The sequence below is a fragment of the Thunnus thynnus genome, chromosome 21 (genome assembly GCF_963924715.1).
Source record: "Thunnus thynnus chromosome 21, fThuThy2.1, whole genome shotgun sequence".
NCBI classification, from domain to species: Eukaryota; Metazoa; Chordata; class Actinopteri; order Scombriformes; family Scombridae; genus Thunnus; species Thunnus thynnus.
In genome coordinates, this window is record NC_089537.1 from 22,562,586 (window position 1) to 22,577,701 (window position 15,116).

A 15,116-nucleotide genomic window follows, 5' to 3' on the forward strand; every position below is an offset into this window, starting at 1 on the left:
GAGTTTCTGGCCACATGGTGAATATAAGTCCAACTGTTACTCTGCTTTTAGCTCTGTTTTGGTTCCCACCAACTATTAAAACAGTAAATTTGCAAGCTGTAAAACTAAAACAATGAGTTAAAAGATGCTGAAAAGCTCCAGAGAGCTGAGGGAAACTGCAGAATTAGGTGATAATTTGCTGTGGGTTCATCACCATGAGCGACCCTTATCACATTACACACAGTCATTTGATCCATCGTTACTATAAAAATATTGATTAGAGCAGCTTTAATTATATTTTCTGGATAGGGAGAGATGTCATTGACTGTCAACCACATTGGAGCTGGATACAGTTTTTAATTTTTATAAGGTGACGCTTGAGAAGTTGAAGCATTTCACATACACTTGAATGTCCATCTTCTATATTTTTTGCGTGAGCCTGCAGCTCTGAAAACATTAAAGAGACACTGCTTTAAGTCACAGTAAAAAAAAAACAGATCATAACTAATTCTACAGCAACACTTAATTACTGAGAAACTTACAATCTACCACACTAAAATGTATCTTATAAGGTTCTGACATACACAGCAGCCAGTCTGAATGCTGGAAATGCTAATGTATTCAAATGGATCTGAAAAAAATAGACCATACAGATTTAGCCTCCTCTGCTGCTTAAGAAATCGCACTTTCACAAGCTGATGGCTAAGAAATGCTTCAGGCTCAAGCATGTGTGTCTTTGAAGACTGGTGTGTGTGTGTGTGTGATTGTGGAAACAGAAAGTGCAAGATTCCCTCTGCTGCCACCAGCTTCCCAACACACCGAAAAAGCCTGAGTGACATCAGACGCCTCAGGAATGCCATAGTAGCGAGACAGAGAAAGGAGAGGAAAAAAAACTGTGAATGAAATCCCTGTGGAAGGAGAGACGCCGCTCAACAAGACTGACTGGTTTGCTGTAATGACAGAGACTTAACTGGATTGAAGGGACAAACCTACTCGGGTAAAACCTGAATCACACGTGGAGCGTGCTGCTGGCTTGCACCAGTGTTTTTCCATTTTCCTCCTCGCTCTATGTCCCTATGGTTAACATTGAATTCTGCTCGTCCAACAACATTTTTTCTTAGTGGTGCTTAGCAGGAAAAAAAAAACAATACAAACGACTACTCATTGTCTCCACAAAGGCAAAGTTCACATTCCTGTATTGAAGGAGTCTGATCACACTTATCAGCTTCACCTCATGAGTTAAGCAATAAGCCAGAATACTATCAGTTCACACACACCCTGGCACAAGAGGAAGTTAGTTTGGCTTTCTCATACCCAGTGGGCCACCATGACTGCATAAGACTTTCCTGGAGGCGTTGTGTGCTGTAGTGATGCAAGATACTGAAATTATCTGCTGATGTCTAACTTCATTTCAGCAGATGATCACACAAGATTTTTTCAAAATTACAGCAATAACACTCAGTGTCTACTTTCTACATGTGGAGTTTACTCTTTATTACACTGTAACAGAGGTTTGTAACAGATGCTGACATCTAAAAACCTTTTCTCTGGTCTCACTGTAAATATCTTTGGGTTTCGGAATGTTAGTTGGACAAAATAAGCAATTTGAAGATGTCACTTTTAGCTCTTGAGTGGGCATTTTTCACTATTTTCTGAGATTTTATGGAGTAAATTATGAATTGATTAATGGCGTATGTAATCAACAAATTAATCAATGAAAAAAATAGCTGTTAGTTGCAGCCTTACATCAGAACAACATAGTATACATGATATTGAGTCATGGATACATTAACGTATAGATTTTCATCCATTAAAATGACCCCAGCGATACTGTATATCCTACCTCACTACTCTAGCTGCGGGTCTTGTAAGCACATACTGTATTCTGACACGGTTTCATCATCGAGTCTGGGTTCTGCGCCATTTGCAAACACTGTTTTATGTTTGTTATCCAACAAAACGCTAATAGGATTGGACCCAGACTTGGCTGGGTGACGGCGGCTGAGGAAGAGAGGTGGGTGGGAAGGAACAGGCTGTGAGGAAACCAGCCCAGAGGAAAGAGAAAAAGAATGGCTGTTGACAAGTTGCTTTTGTAGCAGGTTGAGTCAAGTTCACTGGGACACAATTAGCGATTACGGCTCCTGATCAGCAGTCTTGTGCAAACTTCACACAGTTCCATCACAAACACTGTAAGATGTGGAAAGGGAATAAAGAGAAGTCCCATGAATTAGATCTTATTCACTAACCAACAGGGAAGAGATTTAATGCGTGTTAGCATGTGCACATGTTAGTCTTGCCTATGATTTAGCGTGTGCACATAGTGTATACATTGACATTAGTGTGGTCATGCTATAAACAAACACTGTCTACTGTACATCGGGCATGTCCCTCTTGTTAGCACACGCTGCCACTCCACAGAATTTACTGAAGCCAACGAGCAAACAAGGCAGCAGTGTGAGAATGAATGGAGCCACAGTGGCCTTATCTTCATGCTGGGATGCCGAGGCAGAAGTTACATGTTTACACTGGGAGTCACGTTGCTTTACGGACACTCTCAAAAACAGCAGTGTGAGGAGGCCCTTTAGAAACACACCCAATTCAACCAGGTTATAGTCTGTAGCATTATCCGACGCTTCTAATTCAAACTTAACTCGCTTATTATGTAGCATTGATGTCAATAAAAGAGCCTCGACTGTAAGTGCTGAAACACGAGGTGACGCCTGAGATCAAAAAAACACACCATGACATTCAGCTGAAGTCAAAAGCAGCTCAGTAATAACACCTATGACATTCACATCAGTCGAGTCCAGTCACAAGACATATTCCATCCATAATCCCCCACCCCACACACACACACACTGCTCTTCCCTCTATCTCTGTACCTCACACACACTCAGACTGCTAATGCAGTCGCTCCTGTTGCTGTCAGGTCGCGCTGCTCTCCAGGAGTGTGACGAGTGACGTGAAGGTGATTGACAGTCACAACAACCCCCCTCATTAGAGAAACAGCCATTCAACCCCCTCACTTGTTTGGCTGATGACCGCTGTGGTACAGAACCAGTTCATATATGATGAGAGAAAAATCACCATAAGGTTCTTTTAGTACTTTGGAGCTTTCTTTCATATGATCTTTCTCAGCAGATTTTGCCCAGATGTTTAAATTTTCATATGGACTTTTCATCCATGAATTGATGATGATCTTCTTTGGCACTGATGAAGATCATGTGATACAACTGAAAGCTTTGGAATAGCTATTGCATGGACCGTATGGTGAGTTTCTATTGTCAACAGTTTTTTCAGCAACACTCTGCATTAAGTGCCCAGAAAAACATGGACACAATTCCATGACAACTGGGCAAACTCCACCTGCTACTGAAGATCATGTGATATGATAAAAAGCTCCAGGACAACTACTGAATGGATCCTGCGGTTAGATCAGTGAATCTAATAGATCTGTTGCCAGCTGTTCTGGCAGTAAATTAAACACACAATTTGAAGACATCACCTTGGCCTCTGGGAAATTATGTTTTAAGGAACACCAAAAGATTAATAAAAAATAATGAGAATTATAATTGCAGCTTTACTGTATTCTCACTGCCAAATGTCCTGAAGCTAAGGTGCAATATAAGTTGCTCCCTGGATGTTAAGCATCTTTGGACCCATTAGTTTCTCAGTCACAAACCTGACCTATTAGAGCTTCCTGCCAGCTGAGCTCTGCTGCCAAACGCTGGGGTAAATAAAGCCTGTGTGGAGTACAGCTCAGTACCCTTGCCACTGTTCTTTCACAGCCACTCCGCAGCTCCTGAATGTGATCTCTAAAATAAGCTGCATTGCTCCAGATTTAAACTAGAACAACCTCCCTTTGTGTTGCCTCTCTGCTCCTGAGTTCAGACTTCTCTTCCTGAGTCCTGAGTCTGTCAGTTTCTCTAAGGCAGGTTAAGTTTAGTGTTTGACCAGCTGCTTTGTTAGAGAGGGAGTCCCCGTGCTCAGTATTAACACACGCCCAGCCAGAGTGAGCTTCACAACTACTGCACAGAGAAGAAAGAGAAGTCTAGTGCACAGCAGCAGCCTCGCATAGGTCAGACAAGAGGGCAGATTCATAAAGGAGGGCTGCTGTCATGAGAGATGTATGGAGTTGCTCATGGTATGAATAAGCCCTTCTCCCCAACCACACCTATAAACTCAACTCCTGCTTCACTGGACTCTATGTCTGCTCCACTGCAGCGCAACAAACCCACAAAGTTGACAAGTAAAGGTATCAGTGGCCTGTCTGTCAGCTCGCCACCCAGCAGCAGCCCCCATACCCCCATACCCCCACCCCGCCAGGGCCGCAGCATCCATCCCGCCCAGCGGCAGCAGCAGCAGCAGCAGCAGCGGCGGCGGCGGCGGCAGCAGCAGCGGCAGCGGCAGGGACTCACCCAGTGTTTTGACTGCGATCTGCCGCGTCAAAGGCGGAGGCAGGTTGATGCAGACCAGATCCACGTCCTGATGCAGCAGCACGTCGTCGATCCGGTTGGTGTAAAACGGTACGTTCATCTCCTTGGCGAGCTCCTCCGCCTCCTCCTGCGTCCGGCCCCACAGGGCTTTGACAGCGAAGCCCTCATTCTTCAACAGCGGGATGATCACCCTGGCGGTCAGGCTGGTGCCGAACACGCCGACCCCGGGAAGCATGGCTCGGTTTTATATGTCTGATTTGGTCTTTTTGTTGTTGCTGTTGTTGCTGTTGTTGTTGTTGTTGTTGTTGGTTTTCAGTTTGTTTTCAAAGCTCCGGACGAAGCCAGTGCTGCAGCTGCAGCGAAGCGGCGGCTGGGACCGTCAGGTTGGCCATCCACCTGCAGTCAAACACCCGCTGTGCTGCATTTCCCCGTCGCTCCGGTTCTGCGATCGGGCATGTAATGTCGTTATTTCCCCCCAGCAAATAATCCGAAAACAGATGTAAAACCGAGTCAGCTCCTCTGCGTTAGAAAGAGAGATTTAAATGCACCATTCCGGTCTTTACCTCGTCCACGTCTGACAGCGATCAGCGCACTCACTGCGCCAAGCAGTGAAGGGCATGTCACCTCCTTCAGGGTTTGTTTTTTCCTCGTTAAAACAGGCCCTTCCGTTCAGATAAAGCGAGGAGGAATAAATGAGAGCCAGAAATGTGCTTCATGTGACGGCAGGCTGACAGAGACACAGCCGTCACCCTCTGTCCGCTCCCCGGAGGATCCCGCAGCGGCAGCAGCGCTATTATGCTGAAGGCTGCTATTGATGTTGCAGCTCAAACCTGCGATGCCAAGTTAGACATACTGACAGGAAGCGCTACATGTTTTTCAAAATAAAGCTTTATTAACAGCTGCCATCATTATCGCGCCATTGAAAGACATTATTATATTAATCCTACCTAATAGATAGAACTATTCATTGAGTTCATGTTTGCCATGGGTCTGGCTAATTTAAAATATCACACACTATCAGGGGGGTAGGGGCACTCTGTCAGTCATTTTGAAGGCTTTGTGAAAATATTGTACTTGGGATAAAAGCAGCAATTTGTATTAAAGAAAAGTATATATTTCCATTTTACACAATATGCAAATTAACCGTAACTTTCTTAAAATAATAATAATCTGGTTTTTTCACATGACATTAATTACATAACTAATCATGTTTCGAGAGGAAATCAGTTAACATTTTGCTATGATGGTTGTTTCTTACAGTAGTTTATTCAGTCTGTAGTTCTTGTATGTTAAATACGTTGGTAGAATGAAGGTTAAAGTGTTTTTAAAAATCTCACAAAACTCAAAGATAGACAGCAGACAAGACATTGCACAAAAGTTTTTAGACTATGTTGAGACAACAGCATGTGAGGATGATGGGATAAGGTTAGTTTCATTATGTATTTCAGTATTTTTATGTTGATGATTAAGTAATTCTATATCCTTTGTACTAATCAGTGATGCCCTTGGCTTGGTGAGTCTTCACTTATGAAATGTATCGTGGTGTTTGAATCTTGTTATACTTGCTTGCAAGTCTCGTTCATTTTTATTATTATCATGATTATTATTAGTGGGGGGAGGAGAAGAAAAAAAACCCGCACGCTTTTATTTTGATGGAAATCTTGGACAACTTCCGGTCTTTTCTGTCACTTGACACAGCGCTCACGTCTCTCTCCTCCCCAGTTTAACCCTTCAGGTCCTGGACAGAATGGGGCAGGCTAGCCCAGTGAAGGGATGATAGTGTAGCAGTGGGGAGCTGTACTGCAAGTTATTCTAAAAAAAACAACAACAAAAACAAATCTCAGCTAATGTCTGGGTGTAAATGTGTTAACAGTCATATTGGAATATTCCAGGTCAACGAAGGGAGTTACAACACTAATACAAATCCATATAATATTCCTACTGGGGACTCTGGTGTGCTTGAAGTACTCACTAAAGAATTAAAAGTGATCCTCCTATATCATCATTATTTTATACAGCTACTAGTCTAAAGTTTGGACACACCTTCCCATTCCCTCGAATGAGAAAGTGTGTCCAGACTTTTGACTGCTACTGTATGTTATGTGCTGTAATGATCCAAACTGTAGAGGAAATCTGTGTTTTTGTATCCTCTTAAAAATTCTGTAATGGAACTTCTACATGAGCTGTTTTTGAGAGGTGCTACCTCAGATGGAAAAAAGGATTTTCTGCATACTTGTGAATGAAAACACCGTGTTATTTTTCTACTTATCGTGCACCATTATATCAGCAGCTGTAATACGTGCTGTGTTCTCTTTCTCATCTGGTTGTTGAATGTTGCCTGTATTTCTGCCAGAAACGGCTCATTAAGAATCCACTTTCACTTCAGCCTGCAAACATTCCACCAGCTCTACTGTGCAGCTTCACTCACTCTGCTGTACTGGGAATTGAACCTCAACCTTATACTACACCATGTATGCTTCACGGACCCATGTAACACAGTCTGACAGGACGCAACAAAACAGACACTGTCAACGGGAAAGGCTTCATTTGTCAGGTTTAAGATGTGATAGAGTTCAGCTACTTTGGATTCTGCGGCAGGGATAAAGAGTCTTTGAAGTGAAGAGAGGATTTGAATTTCATCATCGCTGAGTCTGCTGTGCTGCCGCGCTCCTCCACACATCATCTCATCCTGCACGGTTTAATAGAGCAAACACATCACACACTGTGGTCTCACTCAGGATTTTCCAAGGCAGTTGATTTTGTAAGTACTGACCTGAAACCATTGTACAGAATAATCATTTGCAAGCTATGACGGCCACCTCAAAAGCCACACTGACAAACTAAAAACTAGTAATATCACGTCCACCCACCCTCACATTGTTCTTTAATTTTACCTTTTGTCTGTTTTAGTCATTAAATTATTCATTAACGATCAGTTAAAGGCAACTTTCCTATAATTTAACAGCCAACAAATGTGAGTGATTACATGATTGGTGTTAAATGGCTACACCTGGACTGTACCAAACACCTGCCACAGCACAGGTGGGTTTGGGGAGGGAACATTTTTGTATATTGAAGTAATTCTAGTTGTTTCACTGTAATACATCATACATGAATTTAGTGAGATGAATTCATCTTTTGTCATTAACTTAATGCTGACTTCCAAGATTGCAGAGGTAGAACTCTCCAAAGGCCCTACTTTTTTGTAGTTTGAACATCCGTGATGAAAACTACAATGGTATCCATGATGAAGGTTAGTATTGAATTCATTCCCTACCCCCCTTACAACTTTAACAAAGTGACTGAAATTAGCCTTCAGTGTTGTCTTCACTAATACAGGAACCAAGTAGCTTCATCAGGGGAAGCCACAAGACAAATAATAAACTCAGTTCCTATAGCAACGATATATGTTACAGAGATAACAGCTTTTAGCAGCTGTAGGAATAATTAGTCTGTTAAAAAACATCCTAACAAGTCAACGTGTCTTTTTACTATGACCACCATTGCTCCCTACTCTTAACTACATAATTGTTATTGTAACCATGACAACAAAGGTCCCCTAACTGTAGCCAAGCAGTCATTTTAACCCAAACTATGATGTTTCATCATAAAACGTTTTCATATTTCAACAGTGATTTGTAATGGTGGAGGAAGACAAATGATGTCATCCTGTTCAGAATACACTTGTGTGTCCTGTGAAACTGTCTTACAAACACATAACAGTTATATTCAGTTTCAGTGTTTTTCACAGTGCATGGTGTGAATCTTTGAGTCCCAACAAATGTGTTGAATGATTTCCTTCCTCACAAAACATTTTTTTTACATATTTTAAATCACACATTCTTTATAACCATGTTTACTTGCTAGCAGACTTCTTCCCAGCGTAGCGCTACTCATGGGCAAAAACTCCATATTGTACCTTTAATATTGTTATTGAACTTATTTTCTCAAGTTCAGAGAACTTAACTCAGTTAGTTTTGCATTACAATAACTTAGCTGAGTTTGACACATATTCTGAAGGCAGCAGAGTGACTTACAGTGTTGTAGATATTGTTTTGTGCTCCCTTCAGGTGTCATAATGGTTCAGTATATCTATTCCCCTCTTGTGTCATTTAGTCCAGTCAGTTTGTTGAAGTCAGTTGTTCAATTTTGTCTCGGTTCAGTTTGTTTGTTTCTGTATTTTATGTTCACTTCTGTTTGTTGACTTCTTTTAGGTCCCAATTTAGTTACTTTTGCTTCCTTTTTTGCTTTGTAAGTTTTCATAAAAGCCACTTTTTTGAAAGCTAAAACCTTTTGTTCACCTGCTCATTGCCTAACACATGACATCTACAACTGACAGTGTTTTTTTTTCTCAGCAGGACCTTTGCTGACCTGCAACTGATGGGATTCATCAACAAGATTTCAATGGATGGAAAAAGCTGAACGTCATAGTTCAAATCAATACGGGCCAAGCTTACTGTAATACACTGGAGTGCACTATTCACGTAACAATTATCTATGTCCAAAGTGGTTGTGCTACTGGTGATGAGAGGTCAATGAGAAGATTTCTTTCTTTCTTACACACACACACACACATTTGTACAGTGTCAACACAAACATCAGGTCATGTTGTCAACATCCAGTCTCTCCTATCGATGTGGTCAACAATGCACAGAGCGAACAGAAGAGAGAGAGGCAGTACTTTGGACTGGAAGTGTGTGTTTGAGAAAGTGGTGAAAGGCAAACACTGGCAGTAAGAGGTCAAAGGTCAGTCAAGGCCACAGCTCAGGGGTGTTCTTGTCAGGGAGTCTTTTTGACAGGACATGAAAGATGAATTTAAACTACATGAAAAGTGCAGTTCCTCACTGAAATCAAAGAACAGTGGACTGTTGGGTAACAGGATTCAGGTTCAGGCCTTTGTTGCAACCAGCTGTACATAACTTCCTCTTTAAATTACAGTAATGCCTCTTAGAAGGAGGAAGAAGTTAATATATATTGAGTTTATATTCAAGAATATAACTAGTAAAGCAAAAGAATGTCTAACAGCTGCTCTGATTTATAAAGGAACAACTGTAAACACTGTAAACATGCAAACGATCATGTTGTACCACAGTCTCTGGTATGCTCTCCCTCTCTGTCTCTCTGTCATGGTCACGCTCTAATTGAATCAGATGTTGGTGTGGTTTGTTTGTGTGAGACAGGGATCATGTGACCAGTCCGGTCAGGCTTGTCAGTGCTGGATAGCTGATTGTCCAGTTGGAAAGGGAGGTGTAGATCTGGCAAGAGGAGGATGACACCACATCCTCTGACTGTAGTGGGAGAAATGTGGGCAGACTAGCAAAGGTCAGTGAACACATAACTTTGTTAATAGTAATGATGCATTTGGAGCTATATCTTTGGAGGTCATCTGATACAAAAATGTGCACATGCCTGATTTGGCTCAGAGATTATTTTTTCATTTCAAGGTGAGGCTGCCCTCTAGTGGAGGAATGGTGTCTCTGCAACATGTCTGCACATTCTCCACTGTCCAAAACATCTGTTACATTCTCTGTCTCTGAAAGATTTGGTGTCCGTTTTCTTTCACATGAGTTTCAGCCTGCAAATCAACAGAATTTTACATTATATGATAATCCAGCATAACTTTAAGAAACCAACTTTAAAAAAACGGTTAAAACCATAAAGTACAACTTAGCAAATTTTCGACATATTAGAAACTGTCTCTCTTTGGATGCAGCCAAGATATTTATGCAGCTGTGATTCTTTCCCATATGTCTTATTGCATCACATGTTGGGGGCAGGCTGGAGAAACAGCCATAAAACCTCTTGAGTTCTTGGTTGGTTTGGCCCCTCTTCCACTATGTGACTTTGTGTACACACGCTAAGTAAGTTCTGTTAGATCCTCCAGAATATCTTCTATACAAGATTGTACTATATCATTTTGTCGCACTGTGTTTGGACAGTCAGCTTTCTCTGTGAAAGCCACAACTCAGTGGAATGTCCTACCTGATGATATGAAGAGCTGCAGTTCAGTCAGTGCATTCAGAACCAGGTTGAAGAATCTGCTGAAGGCTGCTCAGCTCTGTGGCCACTGAGTCTGGATTTGATCTCATGGTCTTCTCAAAGAATCTTGCTTTTGGTTTGACATGCTTGCATTGTTGATTTCTGGTTGACATTGTGGGTGTATGTGATGTGCTGTTGTGTGTGGCTTTGTATTTTTCTATAATGTGTCCTGTGTGTTTTTTGCTTTGTACTGTTTGTTATTGTGCTGTTATAATCTGGTATAATCTAAATAGAGGAACTTGAAATAAACCACCTTCTTAAGTACTGTAGTTATGTAAAAGTTTGAGGTATTTATACTTTAATCATTTCCATTTTATCCTTGAAACTTCTACTCCAGTACATTTCAGAGGGAAAACCATGAATTTCTATTTATTTGTCAGATTTTACATGTTGACACAAGCATCAGTTTATAAAATATAATACACTGTAATTACAGCTAACAGTACAAAGACCCAAACTGTGGTAGTGGTTTAAATTAAATCCACCATGACATTAAAATGCTACTTACATGTTAATGTGTCACTAACAATATTCCAGTATTACATATATGATAAAAACAACTTTGCAATGTGACAGTTTGCACAATGGGTACTTTTAATACTTTTTAGTACATGTTGCTGATAATACTTCTGTACTTTTACTTGTAACACAATATTCTTTGACTATTTTGATGCTTTTACTCAAGTAAAAGATCTCAGTACTTCTTTCATCACAGCTGACCGGAATCATGACGCAGACAACTTTTTGTTTATTGTTTCAGCACTTTTAATAATTACTCAGAGAGGCACAAATACAATTTACAGGGCTACCTTCCTCTAAATGTGCTCCCACAAGTGACTTCCTGTTACAGCCTGTGAGGCCTGCCAGCTGAGCCGGACAACCGCAGAAACACAAACAGCTTCACCTCTCAATGGTACGCACAATGACATACCATGAAAACACACATACACACACTCACACACACACTATTCTGCTGGTCCTCTCGCATAGCAGAGGCTTTTTTTTTCCTTCCAGTTTTCCACATGTAACATCAGTTCTGAAAAAGAGATGTGATTGAACGAGTTTTTATTTCTTCAGCCAAGCCTCAGTGACACCTTGAGGTAGATAACATTCTCCAGTCACCTCAAACAACACAGCTGTGAAACACACATTGCTTATATCCTATTTATCTCCAGAAACATTTTTATTTAGCATCTTTTGTTCAAGGTCTTTTCTTTTATGCACTGCTACTGCTATTCAGCTCAGTAACCAAATTAAAAACAAACAGAAATTTCTTTAATAATTTACAACTTTCAATGTTTTAAACTTCTTAAAACTAGACAATTACCTTTATTTATTCTGTGCCATGTTTTTATCTGTGGTGGCTAAAAATATAACACTGAACAAGAAAAACTGAAATAGTTTGAACTTCATTTATCAAGTGACAATTATTTAAAACTATTCATTTGTACCCTGGTTGCTTCACTAAGGTTTCATAATACTCAGTCCAGGGTGTATCATGAGGGCTCTTCAGTCCTGTGTGTTGTGCATGTTGCCTTTCTGGTGGGTTGGAACAAAACAGAAACTAAAAAAAAAAAAAAAAAAAAAAAATCGGACAACTGCTGCCGTCTTCACACATACTGCCTCTCTCTGCCTCCTTCCTTCAAAATCAGACTGAAAATTAACACTTAAAGTAACAGAAGATCAATAATAATGTAACAAACACTACAGAGACCATGACTATATCATTACACAAGCATACATCAACAACTGAACGAAACACAACAAAACACAGATGTTGCATAACTGACAATCAGACTCACAAAGTTCACATTTCCCTGCAGAGAGCTGCAGGAAAACACAACTTACTGCTTTACAAAATACTGCACAGCTAATTTTTAAAAAGAAACTGTGGAGGTACACGTGAGGAATGGTTGAATGTTTTTTCCTTCTTTGCTCTGACTCGAAAGTCATTCTTTACTTGCGGCATTTAGCCTGTGTTAAATGGTCTGAAATGCCCTGGAAATTGCACTAATAGCTGCATTTCCTCTATTTACTTATATTCAGAGTTTAAAAAAAACAAAAAGGATTCTGGCAGGGATGAGGAGTTTTAGCATTTAAAAATCCTTGTGCCTTTTGTTTTTAGGGTTTCCAAAGATTAAAGATTGTCAGTGTAACAATAATGTGCTATATTTTGCATTAATAATACTTCCACAGTTTCTTTTGTAGTCATTTTGGCACTTTTTCTCCTACACATGTTCATAACAATTCACCTACTCAGTCTGGGACTCAAAGCTAAATCATTTTGTTTGGTAAAATATTATAAAAACAACATTGAAACATATTAAATATAGTATGGGATTTTGCTGTCTTGTATTCATGATCTCATGGGCTTCTAAACGGAGCACACTCTTTACGCAAAACGTATTGACCCGCACAAAGTGTCACTGTGCTACGATAGAACCGAGAGCGAGTACACAGTGACTGAAGTGCTGAGAGATCTGTAGTGCAAAGTCAACAGTGCTGTAACCACAACGATATGGGATGAAACCACATCAAAAGAAATTCCAAATTCACGAGTCAATTTTTTGCTTTTGTTTTAAAAGTACACCTTTTCAAATGCCAACAGTTCTGAAGGCAAATTATAGATTCAATATGCAAACCAGCTAGCCAATCTACAGATGAATGAACCTAGTGTGCGCTGTCAAACAGCCCATTGATTTTAAAAAAAAAATCTACAGTCAACTGAGCACTACTTCAGACACCATAAATATGTTTACATGTGCATTTCATATAAAGCTCACAAAGGGTCCTAGAATATGAACTATGGCTATTTTCCCTAATAAACAACAGCATTCATTGAACGTGGGAAATATTGACTGATTATCAAGTATCAGATTCCAGTATCTGAAAGGCTCCCACACCGCCTAACAGAAGGTGATCCAACATCTGGTGCACGTTCAACAACCTCCCAGCCAGTCCTCCACTAAATCATTGACAAGGCAAACAACCACAGAGCAACAACAACAACACTACAACCACACACGCTGCTTGAGGGGAGATCTCAGCGACCTCACTGGGATGTTGTAGCAGCTTCTAAAACACACTGTACGCCCCTTGTGCAGTTCAGACTGAAAACAAGTTACTTAAAATGAAAACATTTAAGCTAAACCGGTGATGCCGACCATACAGATCACTAAACTGTATTTGTAATAAAAAGATATGTTGTTATGAGTGACTTTCTGCAGTAGAGTTTTAAAAAAGGTGATTTTCTACTGTCAGTTCAAATCCGTTCAGTAACTCTGTGCGTGTTGTTCTCAGGTCCAGCAAACGTCTTTGCGCCTCCCAGAGTAGAGTACCACACCAGACAACATGAAAGACTACGAGGTTCATATCAACACACATTCACTTCTCTGCTTATCTTTACACAGTGAGTGTCGACAACTTGACAACATCAACACAAGAGGAAAAGAATATGAAAATGTAACATAACAACGTTTTCAGAGTTAAATGAAAAATATAAAGTGTCTCTATGCTCTATCTTCTGTTTGCAGGGGTACTGTGGCCCAGCATGGACGCACACTGTGCTCGCTCTCTCTCTCTCTCTCGCTCACTGAGCCAGATTTAACTGTCTCCCTCTTCCTGAGGTCCTCCACACCATCTGTCAATCACAAGTGGCCCCGCCTTCCAACAGTCCCCGCCCTCCATAAAAAAGACAATTAGGCTTCTTCCCCCGAAAATGCCCGGTGACTGGTATCCATGGCAATAGCCCGTGTGTGCAGGGTGGGGCGTGAGAGTTTGTTTTTTTTTAAGAGTAGATGGTGATGACTTCACGGCCACCGCCTCGGACCAGCAGCACCCGGTTCAGACCCTCGAGGAGAACCTCCAGAAACTCCATATCTGAGAAAAGGGCAGTCAAGGTACAAAACATTCACGGACAGAAAGAGAGAGCATCACAGTAACACATGACACCCCTCCCACCAATCACAGCGAGGATTCATTACACTGCACATGAGAGTTGGAATGGTGCACACTGAGGATACAGTTTTCATCTCCTCCTCTGTTCCTCGGTGGTCCGGGCATGTTGAGCAGCACCAGGTGAGCGCCCTGCGACTTGTTGACAACCACCTCGTTCAGCTTGATAGCTGTGTGCATCCGACGAACGTTAGACTGGTTCCTAGTTTGACAAGAAGCTCACAGTGAGAGAGAACCACACTAAAAACATATGAAGTACACACTAAACTAAACTAAACCTAACAGTGCAGTAGTGATAAGAGGGGGAAGAGTCATGATATTACAGTAGGTGGTTCTTTCACCTACGTTGTGTGAAAACTCAACTGTTGCTTTTATAACTGTAAAAAGTTAAATGTAAAACTAGATTTGCACTGTGCAATTTAGACATTTTCTCTCAGTGTACTGAGGGTCTATAGAGATTGTGATTATGATAATCTCTTAGCTTTATGCCTTTTCTCAAACAACAAACCTTTTTTCACAGCAGACCATTTGACTTGTCATAGCAGGAAAAGCACAGGTGTTACTAGTCACATTAACAATAACACAATAACACGCTGTTCTATTCAAGTGTCCCAGTAAGACATGCCAGTGTGATAGTGAGCCAGCATGCACAATACCAGGACCCTGAAACTCAAGCAGCTGAATGGAATTCTTCATTTATTATTTACA

The 15,116-nt window shown here is 40.9% G+C and overlaps 2 protein-coding genes across 8 annotated transcripts in view; both read right to left on the reverse strand.

The window, feature by feature from the left end:
- Positions 1–5,232, reverse strand: part of gfod1 (glucose-fructose oxidoreductase domain containing 1) — a 32,512-nt gene extending 27,280 nt beyond the window's left edge. The window contains exon 1 of the mRNA XM_067577431.1: positions 4,398–5,232. Within this exon, the coding sequence (XP_067433532.1) occupies positions 4,398–4,650 (253 nt within the window). The 5' untranslated portion in view covers positions 4,651–5,232. The remainder of the gene's footprint in view (positions 1–4,397) is intronic.
- Positions 5,233–11,195: 5,963 nt separating this feature from the next.
- Positions 11,196–15,116, reverse strand: part of slc12a7b (solute carrier family 12 member 7b) — a 62,335-nt gene continuing 58,414 nt past the window's right edge. For all 7 annotated transcript variants that reach the window (XM_067578661.1, XM_067578660.1, XM_067578658.1 and 4 more), the window contains 2 exons: positions 14,477–14,610; positions 11,196–14,333 (listed from right to left, as the gene is read on the reverse strand). In XM_067578661.1, coding sequence (XP_067434762.1) covers positions 14,242–14,333; positions 14,477–14,610 — 226 coding nt within the window. In that variant the 3' untranslated portion in view covers positions 11,196–14,241. The remainder of the gene's footprint in view (positions 14,334–14,476; positions 14,611–15,116) is intronic.